This window comes from Gopherus flavomarginatus, chromosome 16 (assembly GCF_025201925.1).
Source record: "Gopherus flavomarginatus isolate rGopFla2 chromosome 16, rGopFla2.mat.asm, whole genome shotgun sequence".
Lineage (NCBI taxonomy): Eukaryota > Metazoa > Chordata > Testudines > Testudinidae > Gopherus > Gopherus flavomarginatus.
Genome location: NC_066632.1, coordinates 24,276,572 through 24,304,213, shown reverse-complemented (window position 1 = coordinate 24,304,213; position 27,642 = coordinate 24,276,572). Strand labels below are relative to the sequence as shown.

Here is a 27,642-nt window from a genome sequence, read left to right as displayed (position 1 = left end):
CTGATTTGGGTTATAAAAGATTTTGGGGACTGGATTCAGTGGGAGTGTTTGTCCTCTGCCTTGGACTCAAACTGGAGTCAATTTCTGAGGCGAAGTAACTGTCACCTGGAAGGCTGAGATTCCTGGACACAGGAATCCTTGCCTGCTGTTTGCCCACCTCTGCTCCTGGACAGGTGTATACAACGTAGGTAAACAAGATGCACTTAGAATAGGGCCAGACTCACTGATTTTTCCTCCACTGGGAAGATGACCTGCAAGGCCTTGACCATCCGCTACTGCTCTGCTCTGGGTTGACAGGTGGCATTGGAAAAAGAGGCAACAATCATTAATCATTTTATTGTATAAATAAATAAAACAGCCTAGAAATGCAACCTGAGACTAAGACATTGCCCAGTGCTCAGATGGCTATTGGCTACCCCAAAACTGGGAGCACCAGGGGCCAGCAATGGAGCTTTATTCCCCCGGGAAATTATCTTTCTGCAGCTGCCTCTGTAGGGGTCAGAGAGCATCGTAGGTGGTGTCACTTCGTCGGAGCGTGGGCGTTACTCCGGGGGGAGTTTTGTCAGACTGCTCTGAAAGAGCCGGGACCAACCATTCACTGGCATGAAGTTTTGTACCTGCATGGCATGCTGTCCTGTGTCACACCACACTTCTGCATCAGACCATAAGGAGCTGAGTTTTGACAGGCTGTATGTGACAAAACACATCCTGGGCGAACCCCAGGGACACATCCCTGGGATGTTGTGTTATGAAGAGATGAGGAGATGCCATTCCCGGACGGGAGCCGGTGTTTCTGGTTTGACAAATACTTTACCTCCGTTTTTAATTTGTGATTTCCTTGGTAGTAAACCCACAACATGCATGGAAAGAAGCCAATCTGTTGCAAATCTAGCTGGGCTATTTTCACAGCAATTATAGCAGAGTCACACCAAGTATATGTTAGGCCATGTTGAATGTAATCAGGTGATGGTCACTGGTTCCTAGGCAACCTCCAATCCAGTGATTAATTCATCTTTATCTGTCATAACGAGGACCAAAAAAGAGTTACCTTGTGTTGGGTGCAATACCTTCTGTGTTAGCAAATTATCACCTATAATTTTTAATAACTGGAATGACATTTTATTACTGGCTGAATGATACCTCCAGGGTATGTCTCCTAAGTCAAACTCCCCCATAGCAGCCCCCCATCTGTCTGCAAGCAGGAACTCACTCTGTGGGAGTGCCCACTCAATCCTTAATCCCTCCTAACAGATTATAACCAATCCTGTGAAAGGTCTCCTCCACTTTCAGTAATGCCAATTACAGAAATACACATTGACGAGAAAAACTGTGAGAATTTCGACTTCCTCTTGTCACCTACCCTCCCAGGACTGGTTAATAAGCACAAGAAACGTTTCTTTTCTTGCCACATCAGTTCAATTTGTTCATGACGCTTTGAGTTTGAGTTTCGTACCTCATTTGCCTCCGGGGCAACCTCCACTTGTGTTGGTGGGTTAATGCCCTCCAAGATGCTCCAGCTAGTCTCTGCCCAAGTAGGTTAGTCCCCTACTTGGGACATGTGGGCCATCCCATTTGTAGATCTCTCTCTCTTGCCGAAATGTGGCCCAATGTTAAATAAAACCAAAACCATCAGCTTCATACCAGTCAGGCAGTCAACAGTTCCTGTCCAGTATTTTCTGCCTTCTCTTGGTCAATGACTGGTTAGGATATCTGAGAAGATCAGTTGGCCATTCCTCTTCTTCTGCTTTGTTCCAGGATGCCTGAAGTCTTCTATAATCTGTGTAGTTCCATGTGATGCCACGTCATTGGTTCCAATATGTAACAAATTTCCCAATCCGGTCTAATCTTGCGATTCCGTCTCATTTCTTCGCTCCAGGGAGACAGAACATCGTCCTACTGTCCTTGTGGCCTTTGCTGAGTTCTCTGTCCACTCTTACTATGGAGCTGTTGCTGCTGATTGTTTGCATTTTGAGGATGGTTGGAGAATCTCCCGTGATGCTACTCACTACGTACTGCAAGGACAAACTATCAGGTATGTCCCCTGTAGCTTTCTGTTCCATTCCTCCAGAGATGGGTTCTTCTGTAGCTGACCTGCTGAGTATCTGAAAACGTCCTGATATTTTTAGCCTGTTTGAATCCCTCCTGCTTCTCTTTCCCCTCGTGGTCATAAATTACCAATCCGCTTCTTTGGTTTCTACTCTTTCCAATTCTTACCTTTCCTTTTGTGGCCTTTGTGGCAGTGATTTAGTAACCTAGTTGTCTAAGAAGTCTCTGTTTTCTCGAATGCTGCACCATGTTGCAACTCCTGCTTCCTTCCACATCATACATCTTCTCCTCCAGTCTAGCCACCAGCTCGCATTTCATACCCCAGAAATCTATGCTGTCTTCCAGCAAAAGAAAAAGACAGCACAACCAACCGTATCCGCTAACTAGTGTAGAATCATACCTAAAACTGGAACCACAGTCCCCCTCTAACCCCCGCCCAAAACTCATCCCATTTGTCACTCCTTTTCATCTGGCAGACCTGAGTCTGAAACCTCCCCATCTCCCTTGAAAACAGGGATGGAATAACCACTCGGACACTTCAAACTCCGGTTCGGCTCAAAGCCCCACGGATTTCAGTGACAAAGCCTTCACTCAGACACTGATGGACCCCTCTCACCTGGCAGCTCAGGGGTCCACTGCCAGCCCAGTCCCACCACCCTCCCAGAGAACAGCTGAAACAAACACAACAATCACCAAGTCCCTCTGCCTGCAAACATAGGATCCACAGCTTCGCCCTCTCTGTCATTCCTCTTGCCCTACTAAAGGGTGTGTATTTGGGGGTGACAGGGGACCACAAATTTTTGCAAAGAAGCTTCATGCCAGGGAGTTCTATGTCTCAACTCTGTAGAAGAGTATAAAGGTCACAGGGCTAAGTCACTCGGGGTGACCCGAGACACATTTTGTCACATGCAGCCAGACAAAACCCAGCTCCTTCTTCAAGCCCTATGTGCAATAAGGAAGTGGGGTGGGGGCAAAACTGGGGGCAGCATATTGCTCAAGAACGAAGCTCCGGGTGCAGGGTGGCATGTCCCAGCTCCTTCAGAACCGTCCGGCAGTCGCGGGGATGTGTCGCTTGGGTGACACAATGCTTATTTGGTCACGCACGGTCAGTCACAACTCAGCTCCTTATTGATTTAATCAACGAATTAGTTATTGCAATTTTGATCACATCCAAGCACATTCACTGGAGGAAATTTCTAAAAATTCTATCTTACATTGACACATTTTAAAGTGAAATTGGTCACAACCAAGGAACTGGGGACAAGGAACCAATGGCAGGACTAGGGCTGGTCTACACTTAAAAATTAGCTCAACCTCGCTATGTTGCTCAGGGCTGTGAAAAACTGCATGTCCTGAGCACTGTTGTTAGGTTGACCTAACCGCCGGTGTAGGCGTGCCTAGATCAAAGGAAGAATTCTTCTGTTGACCTAGGTACTGTCTCTTGGAGAGGTGGATTAACTGCACAAACAGATGTAGGAAGCGTCTACACGTTGCTGTGCGGCTGTTGCGTGGACAACCCCTTGGGGTCGGTGACGGGAGGCTGCCGTATCCCATCGTTGGGAGGGTTCGCAGCGGGCTCCCAGCACACGTGGAGTCCTCAGAAGTGCCACATGGCTCAGATCTTGCCCCACCATGGCACCTGGGCTGCCCCCTTTGCCTGCCCCCTTGCATGGACTCCACCCCTTGCCCTCCATGTTGCCTTAAGCCCCTCTCCATGGCTTGCCCCATCACCCACCCCGTTCATCACCTCCCACTGAGCCTGGGCCCCACAAACACCCATTGTGTGGCTCAGCCCCCCTGGGTGACCCTATGCAGCTTGGGCTCCTCACTCATGCCTCACCTGGCCCAGCCCCCACCCCACTGCCTGCCTCATGGCCCAGGCCCTACTGAGGCCCTTTTGATCGTGTGACCCCAGTTTAACCAATCAGTTTGGCTCCCCCCCTTAGTAAGATACAATGTTCTACAAGAGTGTTGTTCTCTCTCTGGGCTGCTCTGGCCCTTTAAGAGCCCCGATGAACGTCATCCATCGAGGCGGTCCTCGCCTTCATGATTGGCTCCTGAGAGCGCTGACTCGGCCCAATCCGTCCTCGCCAGATGCCAGCCCCTTCCAATCCCCACTCCGGCTTCGCTCCCCAAGGGCCGTCCCCCGGAGATTCACCAATGAGAAGCTAGCACTGCTGATTGGCATAAAAAAGAGCCAATGGCTGGGCTCTCTGCGGCCGGGCGGAAGGGCCCGAGCGAGGCCGCGTGGAGGAGGGCGGAAGCAGCGGTGAGGGCAGGTGGCTCGGGAAGATGGCGGAGGCGCGGCGGGGCCGGGGGCTCCCGGGGTCGGGGCTGCTCCTGGTGCTGGCGCTGCTGGGGCCGGGGCGGCTGCTGCCCGGGGCCGCGGGGAGCCTGAACCTGCAGGAGCTCAACGAGCTCAAGTACGGGATCGAGATCGCCGCCGAGCCCGTGCTGGCCGGGCAGGTGCGTGGGGGGGGGCAGCCGGGGGGGCCGGGCAGGTGCGTGGGGGGGGCAGCCGGGGGGGCCGGGCAGGTGCGTGGGGGGGGGGCAGCCGGGGGGGCCGGGCCGGTGCGGGGGGGGGGCGGCCGGGCAGGTGCCGGGGGGGCAGCCGGGGGGGCCGGGCCGGTGCGGGAGGGGGGCAGCCGGGGGGGCCGGGCCGGGGCGTGGGGGGGGCAGCCGGGGGGGCCGGGCCGGGGCGTGGGGGGGGGCAGCCGGGGGGGCCGGGCTGGTGCGGGGGGGGGCAGCCGGGGGAGGGGGCGGACAGGTGCGTTTGGAGGGGGCTTCCGGGCAGCTACGTGTGAGGGGGTGGGAGGGCTGCCGGGGGGGGGGCTGGGCAGGTGCGTGGGGGGGCAGGTGCGTGGGGGGGGGCCGGGCTGGGCCGGGCAGGTGCTTGGGGGGGGCCGGGCCGGTGCGTGGGGGGGGGCAGCCGGGGGGGCCGGGCCGGGCAGGTGCATGGGGGGGGCAGCCGGGGGGGCCGGGCCGGGCAGGTGCGTGGGGGGGGCAGCCGGGGGAGGGGGCGGACAGGTGCGTTTGGAGGGGGCTGCTGGGCAGCTACGTGTGAGGGGGTGGGAGGGCTGCCGGGGGGGGGCTGGGCAGGTGCGTGGGGGGGCAGGTGCGTGCGGAGGGACGGGGGGAAGGTGTATTTTGGGGGGCAGGGCGGGGGAGGAATTGGACGGGATGGGTCAGGCCTGGGGGGTGGCCGGAAGAGGTGAGGGGGGCAGCAGGTGTATGCTGGGGATGTGGACAGGTGTGGGGGGGGGCAGGCAGGTGCGTGTGGGGGAGGCGGCTGAGGGTGGGGGGGTAGGTGCAAGGGGGTGATAGGCACGCGCAGGTGGGGTGAGGGAGGGGAGAGGAGGTAAGAGGGGGCAGGGCAGGGGCGCTTGTATAGTGGGGGTGCTGAGAGCCATTGAACCAAACTGTAAACCCTGGACATACTGGAATCCACTTCAAGCTAAGGGGTGCGTCAGCCGTCCGTCCCCCCAGCTCCAGCACCTATGGGCCGGGGTGCCAGAGTGGGGGTTGAGAGCGTCTGGGCTGGGTCAGGCTGGGGGTGATGGTGCCCCACTGGATAGGTGGTCGGGAGACTAGCAAGGTGGGGTGTGTGGGGCCAAGTGGGAGCCGAACAGGCATGGGGGGGGCCTGAGCCAGGGTACAAGTTAGCTGGGGAATTGAGGGGGCCAATGTGGACCCAAGGAGTTGAGGAGCCAGGTGGGGGGCCAGCCTTTATGTGGGGGTTGGGTTGGAGAATGAGCCGTTGGGGGTGAGGGAGAGTGGAGGGGGGGAGGCATGGCATGGGAGTTGGCACTGAGTGAATGCTGGGGTGTTAGGGAGTAAGACTGCGGTTTGAGGGGGGCTGGGGTGGGGTAGGTGGGTGAAGGGGCAGTGAGGAGTTGAGGGCGGGTGAGGGATATACCTGGGCAGGAGGAGGCGGGCAGGCAGGAAAAAAAGAGAGCTGGAGAGCGGGGGCCAAGGGGCAGAGACATCCCAGGGAGTGGGAGGGTGATGGGGCTGAGTGGGGGGAGCAGAGGTGTTAGGGGAGGTGGGTCGGGTGAGGGCCTGGTTACCAAGCGATATGAAGTGCAGGTAAAGGGCCAGGCCCGTGCGGAACTCCCCATCAGCCCTCCCACCCCCCACCGTACCCCCAATTCTAGGCCACATCGGACCTGGTGCCCCTAGAAAACAAAGCCCCTTTATTCTGTTCCCAACTACCGGCCCCATCGTGGCGCAGGCTGAGGCACCCCCTCACCCTTGCTCTGTGCAGACTCAGCAGCACTGGCAGGACACTGCCCCTGGCGCCTGTGTTTACTTCTGTGGCAGAGGTCGAACAGCTGCACCTGGGACTTCAACCATCTGATGTCTCCCTTTTGCATGTGACGAAGGGGCGCCTGGGCGAAACCAGCCGATTTATGAGATGTGGTTTAACGCTATTGATCTCTCCTGTGCTTTGAAATGGCTATTTCTGGTGTGGCTGCATGCACCTGGCTCTGCTTTCTGGCTCCCTGCTTCTCGGAATCAGCAACGACTCTGGAAGGGTGGGGGAGAAGGGCAAAGACAGATGGAAATACCCTAAGAGCACTGTCACTTTCTGACAGCAAAACACCACCTGATTCTTCATTCGCAGCGCTGGCCCAGAGGGAGACTTGGACTAAAAGCCTCTGTTTGGAAAATTTGCTTGTGTTTGCATCCTAAAAGCTTCCCCTCAGCTACTGAAGTGCAGGAAAGGAATCTTAATGGGTCACCCTGCACCTTATTTTGGGTACCTCGTGCTTTCTAAATATTAGAGCAACCTCATCTGTGCCTTGCTGCTTTGCTTTGGCATAAATTCGAAGACGAGCCCTGTGACCCTGGGTAAAACTATTTTGGTAAAGAAGAAATTGTTGCCCGTAACCAATGTAGTTATGCCAGAATAAAATCTGTAAAAGCAGCAAAGAGTATTCACCTAGGAAAGCTCATGCTCCAATACGTCTGTTAGTCTATAAGGTGCCACAGGACTCTTTGCTGCTTTTACAAATCCAGACTAACATGGCGACCCCTCTGATATAGAATAAAATCTGTTCGTAGGGCAGGGCCCTCATTCCTTTGTGCTTTGTTCCCCAGTACTCCGGTTCTCTTGCTGTTTGTCTCCCCAAAGTAGAATCATAGAATATCAGGGTTGGAAGGGACCTCAGGAGGTATCTAGTTCAACCCCCTGCTCAAAGCAGGACCAGCCCCAACTAACCATCCCAGCCAGGGCTTTGTGAAGCCTGACCTTAAACACCTCTAAGGAAGGAGATTCCACCACCTCCCTAGGTAACCCATTTCAGTGCTTCACCACCCTCCTGGTGAAATAGTGTTTCCTAATATCCAGCCTCGACCTCCCCCATTGCAATTTGACCATTGCTTCTTGTTCTGTCACCTGCCACCACTGAGAACAGCCGAGCTCCATCCTCTTTGGAACCCCCCTTCAGGTAGTTGAAGGCTGCTATCAAATCCCCCCTCACTCTTCTCTTCTGCAGACTAAATAACCTCAGTTCCCTCAGCCTCTCCTCGTAAATCATGTGCTCCAGCCCCCTGATCATTTTTGTTGCCCTCCGCTGGACTCTCTCCAATTTGTCCACATCCCTTCTGTAGCTGGGGGACCAAAACTGGACATAATATTCCAGGTGTGGCCTCTCCAGAGCTGAATAGAGGGGAATTATCACTTCCCTCGATCTGCTGGCAATGCTCCTACTAATACAGCCCAATATGCCATTAGTCTTATTGGCAACAAGGGCACACTGCTGACTCAAAGCCAGCTTCTCATCCACTGTTATCCCCAGGACCTTTCCTGCAGAACTGCTGCTTAGCCAGTCGGTTCCCAGCCTGTAGCGGTGCCTGGGATTCTTCCTGCCTAAGTGCAGGACTCTGCACTTGTCGTCGTTGAACCTCATCCGATTTCTTTTGGCCCAATCCTCCAATTTGTCTAGGTCCCTCTGGACCCTATCCCAGCCCTCCAGCATATCTACCTCTCCCCCGAGACTGCGGCTTGCCATGTGTTGCACAGCGGGGCTGCAATCTTGGCTGAGGTCTGTAGATGCTACCGGCATATGAATAATAGAGCCCCCTGCGTTTTGGTGCCTGAAGATATATTTCGATTGGGGCGGCGCTCGCGAGACATAAACGCATCCGGAGGTGGCACAGCTCCTGCCCTGAAACATAGGAGCAGAGTCAGACAGAGGCTGGGGAAAGGTGGGGGACGGGGGGGTGATGACTGATGTGGGTTGGTAATTCCATGGCAGGCTGGATAATTGGGCAGACGTTGGACTGGGAGTGTGTTCCTAGACACCTGCCTGTCGTGTACTAGCGCTTCCTTGTTACTCTCGTTTACCACAGGCCCTTCCCTTCCTGTGACTTGATTTGGTTCTTTCTCTGAGGTTGAGCTGTCTCTCCTACGCTTCCGCGGTTGCATGGAAACCAAACTTCCCTTTACTAAAAGCAGAAGCGGATCTTTGGGCTGCTGGGCGCTGTGGGGTCTAGGGTCCTAGTGCCCCGCGATGCGGACAGATGCACTGGCTGAGGGGTCAGCACTGGGGTGTGTGTGGCGGGGGTTTGAAGTGCTTCAGAATCCTGCCGGAGGCTGCCCAAGGTAGCCAGCCCTGAGACATGGTGCAGGGGGGTGAGGAGGGGGTTTCTGGTACAGATCCTTTACTCTGGGAGCTGACCCCTGAGCAAAGGGGGCCTTAGCAAGGCTTGTGAGGGTGTCCTGAGGTCAGGTGCTTTGGGGTTACAGGGGCTGTTGCTCTCAAACGACCCCCAGTCCCCTCTGGCTGATACGCAAGGGGGGGGGGTCAGTTTCCTCTAGGTGCCAGGCAGCCCGTTTGGGCTCGTTACCGTTTACATTCGTGAGTGCAGCCTGCTCCCTGGGCATGGGGCTGCGTGGTGCTGGGGCTGTGCGGAGCTGCTCCTCTGACATCCAATCATCAAAAAGACCCTCTCTCATTTCAAAGGCCTCATTTCCAGGCCCGCTGTGCTGCCAGTGACCCGGCAGAGCAGCAGCTCCGGGTCGGGAAGGGTTCAAATAGGAGGCTGGCTCAGGGGAGAGGGCAGAGTCAGAATAACCCAAAAACCATCCCAAAGTCTCAAGAAAACCCCTGCCCCTGAGGTGGCCAAGCTTGAGGCTAACGGAGGACGCCTCGTGTTTGGGTTTAAGGATCTCCCTGGCTGGGCACCGACTTCCCCCCTCCTGTGCCCAGGAGCGTCCTGAAGGGGAGATGGGAGTTGCATTTACAGCTGCTCCTGGGGCATGATGCTCCTGCCAGCGCCACCCAGGCACTGCCCGTTTTCACAGTAACCTCGGCTATTTGCACGCTGTTCTGAGCCTCCACTCACCTCCGCTGCCTGCTAGACTCTTTCCTGTTCTGATCAAGGACAGCCCCTTTGCAGGGGGGCAGTGAGCAAGTTACAAATCCACCGATGGGCTCTGCCACAGCCTAAAACTCACAGCATCAGACAGACCTAGGGTGTCCTGCGGGGATAGCCAGACTAGAGCCACTGCTACAAGCGGGGCATTTTCTGAATGGGTACGTTGGCATTGATGGTCCCATGCGTCCCCTGGCACTGATGAGCAGGGGTTGGCTGAACTGGAATGGGGCCGGGGTTTCAAAGGAATCTGGGTCTGTACTTATGAGGGTCCTGCCAGAAATAATATCCACCTCTTACCTAGCGCCGTTCGGTGGCCAACCTCAAAATGGCTTACAAAGGTCAGTGTTACTAGCCTGGTTTTACAGATGGGGAAACTGAGGCACGGAGCGGGGACATGACTTGCCCAGCAGGTCGCTGACAGAGCTGGGACTAGAACCTGGGTCTTTTGAGTCTCAGTTCGGTGCTCTACCCACTAGGTAGCACTAACTCTCACAACTGACATTCTCAGGCCTAGAGTTGCACTGGTTTAATGAAAGCCCCCTCGTCAAAGCAGGGTAGCGAAATTGGTGCCGAGTCCCTCGTGACTGCTCCGCTTTCAATTTCAGAGCAGCCAGTCCTGCCACTGACTCAGAGACCTCTGTTAGGTCACCTCTTTGGGCCTGAATTCCCCCCTCTGCAAAATGGGGGTTGTGCTCCCCACGCTGTGGGAGGGTTAATGAAATCGTGGTATGGCAGGAACCAGAGAAAAGGCAGAGCATCTAGCTACCAGATGCTCCTTTTTGCTCCATGAGACCTCTGCCAAGATTAGCAGCCCTGGATTGCCCACTGCAGGCATCCTGCCCTCAGTAGCACTCGGTCATCGGGCTGGCAGCACCTGCGTGGCGAGCTGCCGTTCGCGCGGGCCCTGTTCTCCTTCGCTGACTTCGCCACCTGCGCTTTCCTAGAGCAAGCCAGAGGACGTGGTTATCGTCTCGTCCAAGTACAAGCAGAAATATGAGTGCCGCCTGCCCTCCGCCGCCGTGAGGATCCACCAGGACGCCGAGGAGCAGCCGCAGAGTTACCACGGGCTGGGGATCTCGGATCTGCTGAGGCCGATGGAGGCTGCTCCCTGCCTCGTAAAGGTGAGCCTGCCGCCGCGCGCGCTGGGGGATGGGACTGAAGGATGCAGGGGGCCGAGGGGCTGTGGCGCCCACAGGCGCTGCCCACCCTTTCCCAGCCCCCCTCCATTGCAGCCGTTAACGAGGCTGAGGGACTTGCTTCTGTCTTGGCCTCCTGTCCTGAAGGGGCTGATGTTCAGGGGTTCCTCCACGGGGGTGCCACAGCTGTCTCCCCACTTCCCTGCTGAGCTCTCAGTCCGGAGCACCTGATCCCAGCAAGCCAGTAACATGTTCTCACACTGAGGCAGGCAACCAGACTGGCCCAGCAACGGCCAGCGTCAGCTCTCCCCCGGGGGCCTGGCCATTGGTGTGAGAGCTTCCCGCAGAATGCAAGCGGTCGGGAGATCCCGGTGGAGCAAGGGAAGGCCCAGGGGTTTGTATCTCCAGGATGTAGCTTTAACTGCTCGTCGGACGGAGCCACCGCTGGCTTTGCCCTCCCTCATGGGTGCGGCCTGAAGCGAGACCCAGACTGGAAGACAGTTGGGGCGATCTCCGGGCTCCACGGCTGGGGCTGTGGCCGACAGCAGGTTTAGGGGGGGCGTGTGAAGGTTTTGGGGTGCAGGGTTGGTCTTGGCCTTCGTTGACCTTAAAGCCATTGCTGCTGCCTTGTTCCCAGACCAAGGACTGGTGGACGTACGAGTTCTGCTACGGGAAACACATCCAGCAGTACCACGTCGAAGGTAATCCTCGCCTTGCCACGTCCACTGGCTGTTTGCTGGGGCCCGGCGGCAGGGGTGTGTGCGGGCGGATTAGACAGGCCCGAGGACATGTCCAGCTGACTGGCCTGGGCTCGCTCAGTGAGTTTGGCTGGGAGCTGGGAAAGCTGCCCAGTTTCAAGGCTCAGGCTATGAAAGAACCTGGTGTGTTAGCCCCAGCTGTGCCCCGGCCGGTGGTACAATGTGAAGGGCAAAGGGGCTGTGGCTACTTTGCTGTGATCACTTTCATGAGATCCCCTCCCACCTCTGTGGCATCCTGTATCCAATCCCCCTCTCGTCTCCCTGTCACAGTTGTGGGCTCACTGCACCGCCGAGGCCCCTCCGCGAGCTGCACGAGGGGTGGCCCCCTAGGGTCTTCTCTGTGGAAACTGAGACACCCAGCGCAGCTGCCGAGCATCTCTGCGCGGGGCGCTCGGGGTGGGGACGCTCGAGGTTTGATCTCGGGGAGGTGCCCGTAGCAAAAGGGGTTTTACCGCCCAAAGACTGGGCCAGCATCCACCCTTTCCCCGAACCTGAGCTGGGCCAGGATACTGCGTCAGGGCGAGCTATTTACACGGCTCCTGATACCCTGTCTCTGGTGGGTCTGTCTTGCACTGAGGCAGGTGATGCTGTTGTTCCCACGGTCCCGCGGGAAGTCTGGGACAGAGCAGTGTCCCGAGTCCCAGGCGAGTGCTGGAACCACTGGCCACCCTTCCTGGCGGGTGTGTCTGCACGCTGGGGTCTCCCAGGGGTTTAGCACACTCTGACATGGGTCGCTCTGTGTCGCTGTTTGTTTCTCAGAGTCAGAGATTAAAGGCGACATCCTGTACCTCGGGTATTATCAGTCGGCGTTCGACTGGGACAACGAGACAGCAAAGGTTGGTGCTTCTTGGGCCTCCTGTGTCGTGCTGAAGTGGGAACCCTGGTGCTGTAGGTTCGGGAGAAGGGAGGTGGGCTCGGCTGGGAGTTTGGCTAGCGCTGGCTCAGCGGACAGGCTAAGCAGTTCAACTCTAAGTCCTTGCAAGCTCCCCCTCCTGACAGTGGGACCTGCTGGGCAGAGCAAGGAACTGACTCACTGTGTGACCTGGGAAGTAACTTGAGCTGCCTCGGTTTCCCCATCTGTAAAATGGGCCGACGATCTCCCAGGAGGCCAAGTGGCTTGGTGTGTGGGGTGCTTTGAGATCCTTGGGGACAGCCCCTTGCCCAGCTCAGCGTGGACAGTGAAGCTTTAATGCCTTCATCCAAAATTCACCTTCCCAGGCTTCGAAACAACACAGGCTCAAACGCTACCACAGCCAGGCCTACGGCAACGGCTCCAGGTGTGACCTGAGCGGGCAGCCCAGGGAGGCTGAAGTCAGGGTAAGTTGAGGGGAGGGGTGTGTGTGTTAAGTCTCTGGAGTTGGGTGAGCCGGGGAGACTCCCTGAAGACAGAGGGGGCAGGGCAGCCGCTCTCTGGCCTCGGTTATCTGCTGTTTAAAATGCCAGCAGTGACTAGGGGAGGCTTCCGTGGGGGGGTGGGGAAGGGGAGGAGGCAGACGAGCCCCTCAGGCACGGCAGGGTGCCTGGCAGGACTTGCCGTGAGCCCCAGGGCACCTTAACCCTGTTCCCCCCGGCGGCAGTTCCTGTGTGAAGAGGGCTCTGGGGATTACATCGCCCGGGTGGACGAGCCGCAGTCCTGCTCCTACGTCCTGACCATCCACACGACCCGCATCTGCCACCACCCCTTCCTGCGCCCGCCCTCCATGGCCACCCCCCAGGCCATCCGCTGCCACCCGGCCCTGAGCCCGGCCCAGTACGTGGACTACGTCCAAGCCCAAGTGTGTGAGTATCTGGGCCAGGGACCGGGGGCTGAGGAACTCGGGTCTAAATCCAAGCCCCTCCGAGGGCCTTCAACAGCAGCTCATGGCAGGGCTTGTCCCAGGCCAGCAGATCACAGCTGTCTGTAGGGCGGGTTCTTGGGCTGCCCCGCCTCTTCCCCTCCCCATAGTGGGCAGGTTCTTGGGATGCCTCGCCTCTTCCCCCCAGGGGTGGGCAGGTTTTCGGGCTGCTCCTTCCCCCGGGGTGGGCAGGTTTTCGGGCTGCTCCTTCCCACTGGGATGGGTGGGTTGTCAAGCTGCCCCACCTCTTCCCCTCTGGTATGGGTGGGTTCTCGGGCTGCCCCTCCCCCTCCCCCCAAGGGTGGGCAGGTTTGGGGCTGGCCCATCTCTCTCCTCCCCCCCAGGTGTGGACGGGTTCTCGGGCTGCCTCCTATCTCCCCTCCCCCCTGGGGTGGGCAGGTTCTTGGGCTGCCCCCCATCTCCTCCCTGCCTGCAGGGTGGGCGGGTTCTTGGGCTGCTCCTCCCCCCTGGGGTGGGTGGGTTGTCGGGCTGCCCTGCCCCGTCCGGGGTGGGCAGGGCCTCTGTAGTGACTCAAATTCCATCTACGCGGGCCAATGCAGTCGACACCAAGCGCAGGGTGGAAGAGATCTCCGAGGAGCTGAAGACCCTGGACACAAGGCTGTGGAACCAGCGAGATCCCAACCCTGCCACCCAGCGCCCGGAAGGTGTGGACCCAGCCCACCCCCTCCACGAGGGGCAGGAAGCGGATGGTATGGCAGCTTCTTCCCGCTGATCTCTGGGTGCTCGTGAGCCCTGTGGGCAGCCCTGTCCTCTGCCCAGGCTCAGGGATCTCTGCTGGGATCTCCTGCTGCAATGGGCTGTGCGCCTGGCGGGGCCCCCTCACAGCCCTATGGACGTCAGGGAGGCGCGTGAGGATCTGGTAGTGCCCCAGGGCCAGCGCTCAGGCAGCTTGCTGGGCGTGGGTGGGGCCGCTTGGCTTGAGCCTTCCCCTCCGCACTCAGGAGCTGCTGCACTGAGCATTGACGAGGTGTCAGGGACACTGCGGGTGAGCAAAACAGCTGGGTGGGCCGGGGCGAGATCCTGCTTCCCAGATGGAGAGCGCCTGGCTGCCTAGGACTGGAGTAGGCTGGCGGGATTGGGCACGTGTGAAGCTTACTCAAGGGCCTCAGGACTTTTGCAGTGCGGGTGACGTTTTCTCCTTGCTTTATGCCAGCCGTTCCCGGGGAAACCCCCAGACCTGGCCCAGGGGATGACACCGACTTCGGGGATAGAGCACTCGAAGCGGGCGGGCTGCCGGACCCCACCAAGGTAACGGCTCTGTCCTGCGTCCCCCCCACACACATGGTCTCTCTTCCGGCTTTGCTGGCTCGCTGTGATCTGAGCCAGGAAGCTGGCGCAGCCGTGCCAGGCACCGCTCCCCCTGCTCTCACCCTGGGGTGGGGCATGGGGTCAGTGATAACTGTCGAGGTTCAGTGCTGGGCGGAGGGCAGCAGCTCCCCCTCACTCCGCCGACGGAGAGCCCCCGCTAACTCCTGTAGTGATCCTTGGTCTGCCACCACGTGGGCAGCATGTCGATTGTCTCCCTTCTGTCCCAGCCAGACCTTCTCCTGCAGGACCCCGGGGGGGAGGGGACTGCTGCTGAGTCCCGCGGCTTGGGAGCAGTTTGCCCTGTTGCATCTCTCTGGGTAGGACAAGGCTGAACAGCGGTAGCTTTGTGGTTGGCAAATCAGGAGCCCAGCTCCCCGGTGCTGTAGCTGGTGCAGTTATGGCTGAGTAATTTCTCCCCCTGCCCCTGTTCCTGTGGGGGATCTGCGTCTGGAGTCCCCTGTGTTCCTCTAAACTCCCGGTGGTGTTCCCACTGCAGGAGGACGAGGCGGTTGTGAAGCCGGCAGATGATGACCTGGCTGGTGAGTGTCTAATAGAATCCTGGGGCAAACCTCTCTGGGCCATAACTACACAGGGCGGGTTGTGGGTGTCCTGGGTGCAGGGGGGGAGCCCGTCCGGTGTCGTGGTGTAAATTTGACAATAGCAAGACAAAGATCATCTAGTGAGTGTTACTGTGATTTGCAATCCTGATCTCGGATGTGGTGCTCAAACCAATGGCCTTGAAGCCACCAGTCCATTTTATGGCCCTGGTAAAACACAGGGGAATGTCTGCCAGGAGGCTGGAGCCAGTGCGTCAGCTCTCCGAGTGATCGGACGAACCTTCGCTGGTAGACAGTGCCTGACTCTCTGGGACGTTGGGGGTTAAAATCTCTGCCTGCATGGAATCCCGAGAGTCCTCTGCCTGCATGGAATCCCGAGAGTCCTCTGCCTGCATGGAATCCCGAGAGTCCTCTGCCTGGTTCTCCTTCAGAAGAAGGAGGGATAGCTCAGTGGTTTGAGCATTGGGCTGCTAACCTCAGGGTTGTGAGTTCAATCTTTGAGTGGGCCATTTGGGGATCTGGGGCAAAAATCAGTCTGGAGATTGGTCCTGCTTTGAGCAGGGGCTTGGACTAGATACCTCCTGAGGTCCCTTCCAACCCTGATATTCTATGAACTGGCTTGGCAAGGGGCAGGATCTGCCTGTGCCGGGAGGGGAACGGTTCTTTCCAGCACAGAGCCTCTGATGTTCTTGTTTCTCTGGCATCTTTCAGATTTCCAGCAAAAAATCCACTTCAAAGTGATCCGGAACCCAGGGGATCTAGTCCAATTTATCGAGGCGCTGAAGGAAAGCACCAAGAAGGTACGTGGGGGCCTGGCATAGTGTTCTCCATCTAGCACTGAGTTTGATTCCCTCTGTTAATGTGAGCTGGTCCAGGCCTTTTTCTGTGCCTTAGTTTCCCCCTCTGGGATGCCAACCCTCCCTGACTACACAGACCAGCTCGTTCCCTCTGACGCACCTGGCTTTGGCCGCTGTCAGAAGACAGGATACAGGGCTAGAGGGACCTTTGGTCTGACCCCATGTGGCTGTTGAGTGGGGAGTGTCTACAAATCCTGTTTTCCCCCCAGGGGAAAGAGAAGGTGAGTGAGTCGGAGAAGAGCCAGGAGGCCCCGAGGGCCGAGGAGGCTCCGGCCACCGGGAACGAGCACCCGGAGGAGGAGGACGACGAGGACGAGGACGACCTCCTGGGGAAGTTTGAGGAGGAGCTGGAGGACATCCTGCTGCCCAGCTCGGAGCGGGCCAAGCTGAAGGAGGAGGTGAAAACGGAAATGGAGAAGCAGTTCGACAACATCATTGACGAGGTGAGGCTGAGGGAGTGGCCTCTGCCCACCCCCCATCCTGTGTCTGGTGCCAGGGTGTCCTCTCTTGCCAGCCCCATCTCCTCTCTGCCTTCCCTGGGGCACAGCCAGATCCCGATGGGCGCAGACCCTCACTGCCATCGGGCTGGTTGCTGGAGCATGGGCAGCGGCCCTTCCCCACAGTGCGGGGGGACCCAAGTGTCGGCTGCCCATCCTGAGGGCATCAGGAAGCGTTCATGGCCCGCGGGCACATGGATATTCCTGCCAATGCTGTGCTCCCAGTGGCCTCTCCCTGCCCCTTCCTTTGGCACCGTTACTTGTAACTATGACACTGGTGGGGTCATTGGGGAGCGATCCCCAAACCTCTGCCTTTAACTGCTTGGACTCAGGGATCAGGTTTGGAGGCTGTATTGTGTGTAGCCACTAGGGGGCGACGGAGCCACACCGGTAGGGTACTCCCCAGCCGCTGTGCCCCAGGACAGGGGGCAGGGTGCCCTGGCTGTTGGGCTGGCATCAGCGGGGTCAGATCGCTGCTCTGTGGCCCGACCTGGCCTTTGGGAGGTAACGGTTCCCGCCCCCCAGGTGGAGGATGAGCTGGAGACAGAGGGCCTGAAGGGCGAGTTTGATCGGAACCATGCCTCCAAGTCGCTGGCCTCCACCCTCAACAAACTGATGGACAAGCTGGATGGCGGCAAAGCGGCCGAGAAAGGGCGGGAGGAGGAGGAAGAGGAGGGCGAGGGAGACTCGGCCAGGAGCAGCGCGAATCACTTGGATAAGCAAGCAGCTGGTATGCACCGGTTCCCTGGGCTGCTTAGATCCACCCCTGGACTGCTCTGCCCATGTCATCTTCAAGGGGGTGTGATGGCATGCACTTAAAGGTGTCATGTCTGGAAATCTGGCCCTGGCCTCGCCCCATCTGGGGAACTCCTCGCATCAGGGCTGCTCAGAGCTCTCTTCTTCCCCCCCAGCCTCCGGAGCTGAACTTGGGGATCACTCCCCCCTGTGCAGCAGGAAGTTGCCCCTTGTAGATCTCCTATGGGAGAGGTGGGGCTGGTGTCCGGGCTGGGGCAGCAGTGTGGCTGAACCCTGTACAATGCCTGGAGCAGAGGGGTTGGGATTGCTGTTTCTCTCGCATCGCCACCCCGAACACGGTGCCTAGGAGGGCACTACTGGCCTGGGGAAGCACTTTCTGAAGGCTTCTTGGGGCTGCATAACCCCAGTGAGAATCCCAGAGGGAGTTGCCCAAATGGGTGGGAGCCCAGGCGGCTTGGCAAAGTGGGGCCGTAACTGTCGGCATTTGCCCTCAGCGGCCTGGCCTCTGCACTTAGACATCCGTGAGCGATGACAGGTTTGGCCATAGTGCCCAAAGCACACAGAGCCGCCTGCCCCCCCGCGGTGCCACCCCTGGGCACTGAAGCCCCTCTCTGTAACCTTCTGTCTCAGAGGCTGACTCGGACGGGCGTGTGAAGGTCAGGGTCACTAGGATAAAGCCAGGCAGCCCCCTTCAGAAGGAGCTGAGGGTGAGAGAGATGAGCAGCGAGAACCCACAGCTACGACACATTGAGAATGTGGTTAAGGACCTGCTGGAGAGAGAGGGCCTGAAAGCAGAAGGTAATGCTGGCCAGGGGGAAGGGTACAGGGGGGCTGAGGTCGGAAATCCCGAGGGCAGGGACCAGACCCTACTGATGGAGAGGAAGGGGCTGCCTTGGGGTTACTGAGGGAATCTGAATAAATCCAGGGGAGTGAGGGGCTCTTCTGCTAACTGTAGGGCCCTCAAGAGGTTATCTAGAGTCCAGCCTCGGGCACTGAGACAGGACCAAGTAAACCCGTGACCATCCCAGCCAGGGCTTTGTCCAACCTGGTCTTAAAACCCTCCAAGGATGGGATTCCACAGCCTCCCTTGAAAGCCTGTTCCGGAGCCAAGCTCACCTTAAAGTTTGACATCGGACCGAAATCTCCCTCGGTGCAGGTCAAACCCGTTGCCTCTTGTCCCACCTTCCATGGATTTGGAGAAGGCGCGATGGGTCCTCTCGATAAGTCCTCGGATACGCTAAGGGCTGTTGTCCGGGCCTCTCTCAGCCGGTCTTAATTCAAGACCAAATGTGCCCAGTTTTGAAACCTGTTCTCACAGGTCAGGTTTTCTAAACCTTTTATCGCTCTCCTCTGGACTCTCTCCAATTTGTGCCCCCTAATGTGTGACACCCCAGCCTGGGTGCAGTGCTCCAGCTGAGGTCTCACCAGTGCCACATAGAGCGGGACAACACCCTCCCCCTCCCCCCCGGTGCATTACACATGATGCTCCTGTTAATACACCCCGGAATATTATCCTTTTTTACAGCTACCTCATGTTATTGACTCATGCTGAGCTTGTGAGCCGCTGTAACCCCCAGATCCTTTTCAGCAGGATGACCGCCTAGCCCGGGGGTGGCCAGTCTGAGCCTGAGAAGGAGCCAGAATTTACCAATGTACATGGCCAAACAGCCACAGTAATACGTCAGCAGCCCCCCATCAGCTCCCCGCCAGCACCCCTCCCAGTGCCCTCTGCCAGCCCCACTGATCAGCACTGGCCCCTCTCTCCCCGCACCTCCCGATCAGCTGGTTCCTGGGGTGCAGGAGGCTCTGGGATGGAGGGGGGAGCGAGGGCATGGCAGACTCAGGGAAGGGGTGCAGTGATTGTTTGGGTGTATCGCAGCAGTGTTAATTGCCATTTCCATCCCCTTATTCACGTGACACTGTAGCTTCACTTCCTTCATTTGATGGATCATATAATAGCACATTCGCATTAGAACGACAACGGTGGGGGCCTGAATTCCCATCAGGATTATGCTTAAGGTGCGGACCGCTGGATGTAAAGTCGCATCCTCTGGGATCGCCCACCAGGGGGTTTCCCACCTCTGGAGAAACTTCCCCTCCTCGTGCGGCAGCAGCTGGGTGGACAGCAGCATTGTCCCCACCGTGTCTACACGGGGGGCTAGGCTGGCATAGCTGCAGTGCTCAGGGGGGTGGGGGTTTCACACCCCTGAGCGCTGGAGGTGTTGAGTCGAACTTTGAGCCTACACCAGGGCTAACACTCATAGCGCTTTGATCGACAGGTAAAATCGAGATCAAAATCGTGACGACGGGGGGCTTCGGGGATGAGGACGACACCCACTGGCTGTCAGACGAGGACACCAAGAACCTCAAAGACATTTTCTTCAATATCCTGGTGAAAGCAAGTTTAATGCTACATGGGGCGGGGCCTTTGTGGATGGGGGCGGGGCCTTATCTTGCTTCTTCCATCCAAACATTCTGCACCCACTAATGGATTAATCCCCACACAAGGCAGCTTGGGGGGGCGGGGGGGTGGGAACTGAGTCACAGAAGGGAAGTGACTTTCCCCAGGGCATCCAGTGAGTGGATGGCAGAGCTAGGGATGGAACCCAGGAGTCCTGACATTGCTGTTTGTTCACCTACACAGCCTTCCTGCTTCACAACAGCTAGATGTCCCAGAAATGCAGCCATCTCTGGGGAGGAGGGCATGAGTCAGCTACACAGCTGTATGGGGGGACGTGAGCAGGAGCTAGGATCCCCATACAGACCAAACAGGTCCCCTCTGCCCCCAAAGTCTCGATCCCCAGACACCATGGCCAATCTACCATGAGGGACGAAGGGCTGAGTCTCCTTGCTCCAGGTTCCGGCTACTGTGACCAGGGAGCCTGACCCTAGATACTCCTGTCCCCCAGCAGCCGATGATCCCAGCTTTACCCTTGCTGCTGAGGATCTAGTCAGCATTGACGGTTCTCTTCCTGGAGCCAAGCCTTACAGGGCGGTGCCCTCCTCCCCTGGGCTAGGGCGGGAGGCGACTGGGGCCTGGAGCAGAGCTCCCTGCTGGGGGGAAGGTCGGTCGGCCTGCCCTGACTTTCGCCCCAGCTGCTGATGTGGGATCTCCACCCAGTGCCTCCATGGGCCCCTGCTCTCTGCCTCTCCAGATCCAGGGCACGGAGGAAGCTCACAAGGAGCGGAGGCGGCAGCAGGAGCTGGAGGACAACTACCGCTTTGTGTGGGGGCAGCGGCAGGAGGAGGCGCCAGCGGCCGGCGGCACCGACTCGGAGGAGCTGGATTTCTGAGCAGGCGCCAGATGACACCCCCCGCCACCCCCGAATGTCCCCTTGACTCGTCTAGTTGTGTGACCAGACAGCAAGTGGGAAAAATCAGGTTGGGGGGTGAGGGGTAATAGACACCTCTGTAAGACAAAGCCCCAAATACTGGCACTAGCCCTATAAAATCGGGACATCGGGTCACCCTATTGACTAGTAACCCAGGCACCATGGCTTCTCTCCAGAGGATGCCTGGCGGGGCCTGGCACCCACCAGCACTTTGGGGTGGGGGGCATCTATCGCTCTTGTCCCACCAGCCAGCTAGGGGGCCAGTGTCTGGGATGTCTCCTGTTAGGAGGATGGAGAGGGACTGGCTGATTTCCATGGTAACTGACCGTGGGAACATCCTCTGATCCCTCAAGGAAGGGTGGGCGTGGGCTGCACCTGTGCCCGTGTGACCCGTCTAGCACACGCTAGCGGGTTCCATGCACCAACCCGCCTCCCCATGAGAATAATGGTGTCTCCCCACCCGTGGGGGCTCTGCCGGCTGGCAACTCCCTGAGGAGCAGGGGCTGTCGGGCCTCCACATTTCATAGAGCTGGACTCCCCGGGGGAAGCTCTGCCCAGCGGAGAGATCAGGTGGCAGGGGCAGGCTGCTGGGTGCCGCCTGCAGTCCGGGCAGACGAGGTCAGGCTGGGCGCGGGGATCTCCCCTGTGTGTCTGCGGTGCCTGGGAAAAGGGAGGGTGGAGCTGGAGCCCTGGCATTTCGTGAGCCAGGCACATGGAGAAATGCCCTTCGGTGCCTGCAGCTGCTGCCAGGTTTGGGTCTAGAGCTGGGGGGCGGGGCCTGGAGCCTGGTTAGCCACTGCTAAACCTGGCAGGAGCTGTGCTGCAGCTGCGCCCCATGGCCTGTGGCCTCCCCAGGGCCAGTGCTCAACTGGAGCAGGGGAGGTGGCTTAGGTCATTTGCATAAGTTGTTACCCAGCATGCTCTCCTTGCCCTGCCCAGCCTGGGCTCCAGACGCAGCTGGGGGCATCAGAGCGTCACCGTGCACAGGAGCTGGGTGAGAGCAGGAGCGCAGAGGGTTAGCGAGACCTCACGCTGGGCCTCTCTCTGCCTGTGGCAGCCTCTGAGCCCATCCACCCTCTCTCCTAACGAAACAATTCACTTTCTCTCACAAGCGGCGGGAAGAAAAGGTCTCCCCAGCCCCTGCCCGCTCTGGGAGGGGCTGGGGGGACCCCCCTTCCCAAGGGAAAGGTTGGAAAACCATCCACAACTCAATTTGTATCAATAAACCAGGCTCGACTAGTCCGCTCCCTGTGTCTAATTCCTCACGGCGGAGTGGGGCCGTGAGCTGCCCCTGGGAGCGGCTCACGTTCCTTCCGGGCTGCCAGGCCTCGCACCATCTGGAAACGAGCATTTCCTGCTGCATCACACTGGCTCCTGGCGAGCAACCCTGGTTTCGTCCCCCCACCCCCCTCCTTTGGACCTCATCTGGGGTCAGTGACACCAGGGAGGCCCCCAGGCCACTGCTTGCAGCTCATTCAGCTAAGGCCGGCTGGGATGCAGCCTGCTTTCATGGCTGAAATCCCCACAGATCTGCTCAGGTCCAGAATAACCACATGTTCCTCACTGGCTCCCTAACTGTCCTGGTCTCATGTGAGACACATTCTTGGCTCCAGGGCCCTCGCTGGCATCTCCCAGCTGCCCAGAGGCCTTTAATGTAACTTCCCGGCCTCTGGGCAAATGAATCCACAGCAGCTTGTTGCTGGGGTCTGTGCCCTTGCGTTTCCCTTTGCACGGGCACCAGGGGGTGCGGCTGCCAGTTGCCTGAGGGTTCCAGCCTTGCTTTGCCCAGGCGAAGAAGTCACCACTCCAGGTGTGCGCGCAATGCTACAGTCTGGCAACAGGTGGCAGCACCTGTCTGAGTTGTGGCAGTGCCACCTTTACTGGGTGATGCCAGGGGGAAAAGAATCTCTGCTCCAGGGAGGTGTGTCAGGTGCTGCAAGTGGCTGGGGCTGGGGGGAAGCTAGGCCAGCCCCTGCCTACCACCCAGAGGCAAATGATGGGGTGCGGGAGTGAGCAATCCACCCTTCCCCTCCCCTAGCACCTATCCTCCTGCCCCAGCTCATGGGAGGCCATGCGGGGTAGGACCCAGGCACTCCTCCAACCTCCCTGCTCGTGAGCTCTGCCCTCTGTGGTGGATCTGCCTGCTGCCTTGACCGCTTGGATGCGGAGGTCACAGACAGCTGATGGCACCCCTGCTCCGTGCAGTCCCCCCATCCTGCCGCCTCCCCCCACTGCTCCCTCGGATGGAGCTGCAACCATGATCCCTCGCCCTCTGCCTCGCTTGGTGCCTCTCGTGCTGGCCAGCTGTTGCCCTTCTCCCAGGCACGTGCCCCATGCGGGATGGGTAGAAGGCCCATTCTACTCTTTAGACTCGAAACAGGGTGACCCCTTGGTGCTTCTTCGTCCTTGACTTGTGAGCTGCCTCCATCCCCACCTCCAGGCCTGCTCTGGCCTGTCAGCGCCCTTTCCAGCAGGAGGAGCGAGGGGGTTGCTCCCCCCGCCGTGCCCCACTGCCCCCCATCCCCCTTTTGGAGCAGGGGATCATCGGCTCCAGTAGTGCGCCCTTTTCCCCAACCCGTACGCCTCACCCAGCAGCCAGGTTGCTGTAGACGGGGATGGGCGACTGGCCAGCCCATGTGCGAAGAGCAGGAAAACAATGTCCCAGATGGTGAGGAAGTTCCGGGCCTGGCTCACCCTGAACTCTTCCCCGAAAATCCCTTCTGTGTTTGCTCTGCGCACTTCCTTGTTTAGCCAGCAGGCAGGGCCCCTCCTGGGCACTCCTGTGCTCAGAGGCCTGGCCACCTGCTCGGCGAATGATTAACCCCCCGGGGATGGGAAGCGGGTGTGTGAGGGCCTCAGTGTGGGATGGGAGTGCAGAGAGGCTGGCATGGTCCTCTGCCCCCAACGTGCTGCTTGGGGACAAAGTTTGTGCCTCGGGGGTTTGGGCATAAACGGTGCCGGCCGTAGCATGCGCCAGCCAGCGCCCGTGGCCGGGTGGGTAGCATCGTCCCAACACCTGCAAAATCGACCTCTGTCCTTGCATGCCTCCCAAGTGCCTCTCTGAACCTCTCTTCCCCGGCACCTCTGCTTGGCCCAGTGCCCCAGTCGGTGCCCATCATGTGACTGGTTGGGTGCGCCCCTTGCAGAGGGCAATGCCAGTGGGCACCAACTCCTGGGAAGAGGATGGACCTGCTCCCCCGCCAGTGCTCAAACCCAGCTGGTGTTCGTACAGCAGTAGTGACGGTGGAGTTACTGCTCCAGCAGGGATGGGCTCCGTGTTTGCTTTATCTATCTGCACCTTTGCTTTGCCTCTTCCTCCCACACCCAGTGGCAGCTGGTTTCCCAGTAGCATGGGGTGAGAGGGGCACAGGTCACCATCTCAGACCAGGGCCTGCTCAGGCTGGCCACCCCCGCCCCCAATCTGCCCCCAAGGGCTAGTGAGCGAGAATCCTCCGGACTCCTCCTTGGCTCTTGTTTGGAGCTAGGCCAGCGGTGCTGGGAGATGGTCACAGCTCAGGGCAATTGGACCTGTGTATCCCCTCCAGCAAGGCCCCCCCCCCAAGGTTTCCGGCTCCCCGGCTGTCACATGTCTCAGGTGGAAACACGCCTTGCTCCCTTCTGAGCGGGGTTTCTCCAGGCTCAACAGGTCCCTGCCTCCCCAGGTTAGGAGGCCTGCTTGCTCTCCCTTCTGCGCTGGCTGACAATCTGCCTGCGTGCAAGCTGCCACCTTGTGCCAGCCACCCTGTGCCAGCCACCCTGTGCCAGCCAGCTACTTTTCTCCTTAAGGGAAAAGCTCTCCAGAGACAATCTTAAAAAGACCCATGCACATGCTAACGCACTTCCCAGAGATCACCCGAACCCAGGCCTGGGCTCTGGGGGAGCAGGCTTTTGACCACCCCCGCTCACCCAAAGGGTTTCAAGTTCACCCCCACTTCAGCTCAGAACAAGCACACGCTCTCATGGGGTCTTGGTAGGAGGTTGGCGGTATTCCTGGAGATTTAATCACATGACATAATCTTTAATTAAAGATTCGGCTTTAATTCCTGGAGACACCAGGCCAATCCTGGAGGGTTGGCAACTTGGTAGGCCCAGTCCCTCCAGGGGTCCTGGCCTTTTGCTGGACCAGGCTGTTTATCTGAGAACCCTTCCTGTGTCCGTAGGTCCCTGGGGAAACTAGGCTGACCTTGTAGATCCAAATCCCTCCAGGGGGTGGCTTCAAAAGAGGCTGACAAGGGAGAAAGTACATTTGCGTCCCCCTCCTTCCAGAGGAATTCACCTGTACTCAGTGGCGGATTAACAAATTTGGTGCCCCAGGCCCTCAAAAAATTGCCCCTCCCTCCCGCCAGCTCACCTCTGCTGCCCCGCTGCAAGCCTGGGAGGGAGGGGGGAGAAGGGGAGTTGTGGCGCGCTCGGGGGATGGCAGCGGTGGAGTGGAGGTGAGCTGGGGCAGGGAACCGCTCCCTGCCGCACCCAAGAGTCACTCCCTGCGCCCACTGGCCCCAGCTCACCTTTGCTGTGCCTCCTCCGATCGCGCCGTTACTCGCTTCTCTCTCCCTCCCAGCGCTTTCGGGCTGCAAATCTGGGAGGGAGGTGGAAAGAGGGAAGCACGGTGCGCCGGGGGGAGGAGACGGGCCGGAGATTTGGGGAAGGGGCTGAGTTGGGGAGGGGTCAGGAGCAAATTTGCCGCCCTAGGCATAGGCCTTGTTGGCCTAGGCGATAATACGCCGCTGCCTGTACTCCATTGCATGTGTAATACCAGGGACCCCAGAGGTATTAACCCTAATGCAACTTGAACTTAATTCGCCCCCGATGGGGCAGCACCAAATGAAAGAGGCTAATGCCAAGCTGCTGAGATGGCGCCTGCTCCTCGGGGGTATGACATGGACATGGTCCATGTGAGGAGGAGGGCCCGATGCCTTATCCCGGCAGGGGCCCTGAACTGGCCAGTGGGAGGACAATGGGCTGTGAAGAGAGGAACCTGGTGACCTAACCAGCCAGTTCCAGCCAGAGGGGGACAGAAGAGAGGAGAGGAGAAGAGGCCCAGGTGACTCTGTTTACCTGGATAGGTGAGGATGGACAGAGGCAGGGCTTGGGGGAGGCGATATCAGATACCCAGCTGGGAAGCACAGGGCCAGGCTTGGGACTGGAGAGAGAGAGACAGAGGTGCTAAGGCTCAGAGAGGTGCGGCTCCAGGAGGTGGAGGGGCCTAACCCCCGAGAGAGACTGGACCTCCGAGAAGGGCTGTCACTGAAGGGGGTTCCCCCCAGGGACTACGGGGCCAAAAGTGGGCACAACCTGTGAGTCCGTGACAGGCCCTCTGGCCCCTGCATGTATCTGGCCAGCCACCAGGCCACTACCGGGTCCGGCTGCATCCTGGCTTTCTGTTTTTCTAGCCTTCCCTGCGGTCTGCAGGTGCAATTGACTCGGGGGGTGGGGGGTGACTGCAGCAAAGCTCAGGAGAGGGATGTTGACTTTGGGTGGATTTACCCACACACAATTACTTCAGCTCTGTGTGCAAAGTGGGCAATTGTGTGTGTAAATGGTGGGGGGGGGATCAGACAGGGCCTGCAGTAGTCTCCTTGTTGCCCATTTGACCCACCCGCCCGCTCCCCCCAGCCTCCTGTCCTCATACCTCCATCTGAGGCTGGCAAATCCAGTCCTGGGCCATCAGCCCAGTTCAGGAAGCACCTTCCTTGGGTGGGAGGGGGGCATGCTTTACACTATCCCACAGCGGCTGCATGCAGGTGTGAACCTGTGTTCTGGGGCAATGGGAACAGGGCTCCATCCTGGGGAGCTAACAGCTTCCCCCCTCACCGCCCCGCCCTGATCACAAGGCAGTTTGTGCCAGCCCCAGGAGCGGCACTGTGTGCTTTTAGCTCACTGGATCAGATGAAGGTGCCATTTAAAGCCTGTTCTTTGTTCCTACTCATCCAGGTAAGGAGAACAAACATGTATCCTGTGGAGAATGGACGCGGACCAACTCCTGCCCTGGGGCGTGTGGGGATGTGTGACAAAGCGGGGTTTTATTCATCTCATTATGTTGCATGTGAGTCTTTCTGGCCCTCAGTTTCTCCAGCGTCCTGCACCAATACTTAGGTGGTGGGAATTGGGAATGTGATTTTGCTGAGGGCCTCAGGGCAGATGAGACTGCCCAGCTATTTGCACCTGTGTAACCTGAGACTCAGGAGGGAGGTGCAGCCAGGTGACACCTTTGGCCTGGGGAAAGAGACAAAGGCTAGAGGAGAGGCTGGAGAGTTTCAGTTTGGAGCTGGCTGGGGAAACAGAGGGAGGCCCAGAAGTGGGGTCTGGGCTCCCTACCCCCCAAGAGGGACCTGACTGAGGGGTCCTGTTCTCTGTACCTACAAGCTCTGTTTTGGACCGTGTTCCTGTCGTCTAATAAACCTTCTGTGTTACTAGCTGGCTGAGAGTCACGTCTGGCTGCCCCAGGACCCCGCCTGGGCGGACTCGCTGTGGGAAGTGCACAGAGGGCAGGGGATGCCGAATGCTCAAACCCAGGAAGATCAAAGCTGTGGACGCTTCTTGCCCTGGAGACAATCTGCTGCGAGAGAGAAGGCTCCCCCACAGTCCTGCCTGGCTTCGTAGGGAGCAATTCCAGAGCATTCCCCAGTGACTCCGGGACAGGGTGTCAGCAGGGGTAGCAGAGTTCACCCCCAATGAACATGCCCCTGCCCCCTCTGCCCTGCATAAGGGCTGGGCTCCGTCCTGCCCATATAGGTAAAATCCACCTTCACAGGCAAGGGCAGGAAATGGTTTTCCTGCCAAACCAGTAAAACCACCAGCCCAGCCAAGTGAGCAGCAGGGAGACCGAAGGTGTCAAAGCAAGGACACCTCCCCCTCCCCGGCAGAGGGTATGGGACACACCCAGCTATGGGACATAGGGATGTGGACTGGAAGGATGGGGGAAGGGAGAACGTGTCTGGCTATGGGGCACGGGGACAGGGACCAGGAGGGGGTAAGACCACACCTGGCTAGGGGCAGGGGGACAGGTGCTGCAGTGGGGTGGGACACACACCTGGCTATAGGGCAGGGGTACAGGTGCCCGGGTGGTTCACACACCTGGCTCTGGGGCAGGGGGACAGGTGCTGGCGTGGGACACACAGCTGATTATGGGGCAGGGGGACAGGTGCTGGGGTGG

At 58.7% G+C, this 27,642-nt stretch overlaps 1 protein-coding gene across 2 annotated transcripts; it reads left to right on the top strand.

Annotated features, from left to right (window-relative positions):
• The first annotated feature begins 4,316 nt into the window (after positions 1 to 4,316).
• On the top strand, positions 4,317 to 21,728 carry OS9 (OS9 endoplasmic reticulum lectin). 2 transcript variants are annotated; one of them, XM_050925290.1, is made up of 15 exons: positions 4,317 to 4,512; positions 10,374 to 10,550; positions 11,203 to 11,266; positions 12,083 to 12,159; positions 12,542 to 12,640; positions 12,901 to 13,102; positions 13,719 to 13,868; positions 14,333 to 14,427; positions 14,984 to 15,026; positions 15,756 to 15,844; positions 16,111 to 16,344; positions 16,924 to 17,128; positions 17,785 to 17,952; positions 19,434 to 19,546; positions 20,310 to 21,728. In XM_050925290.1, exons 1-15 carry the CDS (start codon positions 4,339 to 4,341, stop codon positions 20,445 to 20,447), a joined length of 2,028 nt encoding a protein of 675 aa, XP_050781247.1. In that variant the 5' UTR covers positions 4,317 to 4,338; the 3' UTR covers positions 20,448 to 21,728. The 2 variants fall into 2 exon arrangements, with proteins under 2 accessions (XP_050781247.1, XP_050781245.1); XM_050925288.1 differs by having other exon boundaries at positions 19,434 to 19,552.
• The last annotated feature ends 5,914 nt before the right edge of the window (positions 21,729 to 27,642 follow it).

Bases quoted from the DNA above. Each gene is read 5' to 3' on its own strand.
- OS9 (XM_050925288.1), top strand. From the start codon at position 4,339: ATGGCGGAGGCGCGGCGGGGCCGGGGGCTCCCGGGGTCGGGGCTGCTC. The intron at 4,513-10,373 runs GTGCGTGGGGGG...GCGCTTTCCTAG, and splicing joins AGCCCGTGCTGGCCGGGCAG to AGCAAGCCAGAGGACGTGGT. The intron at 14,428-14,983 runs GTAACGGCTCTG...TTCCCACTGCAG, and splicing joins GGCTGCCGGACCCCACCAAG to GAGGACGAGGCGGTTGTGAA.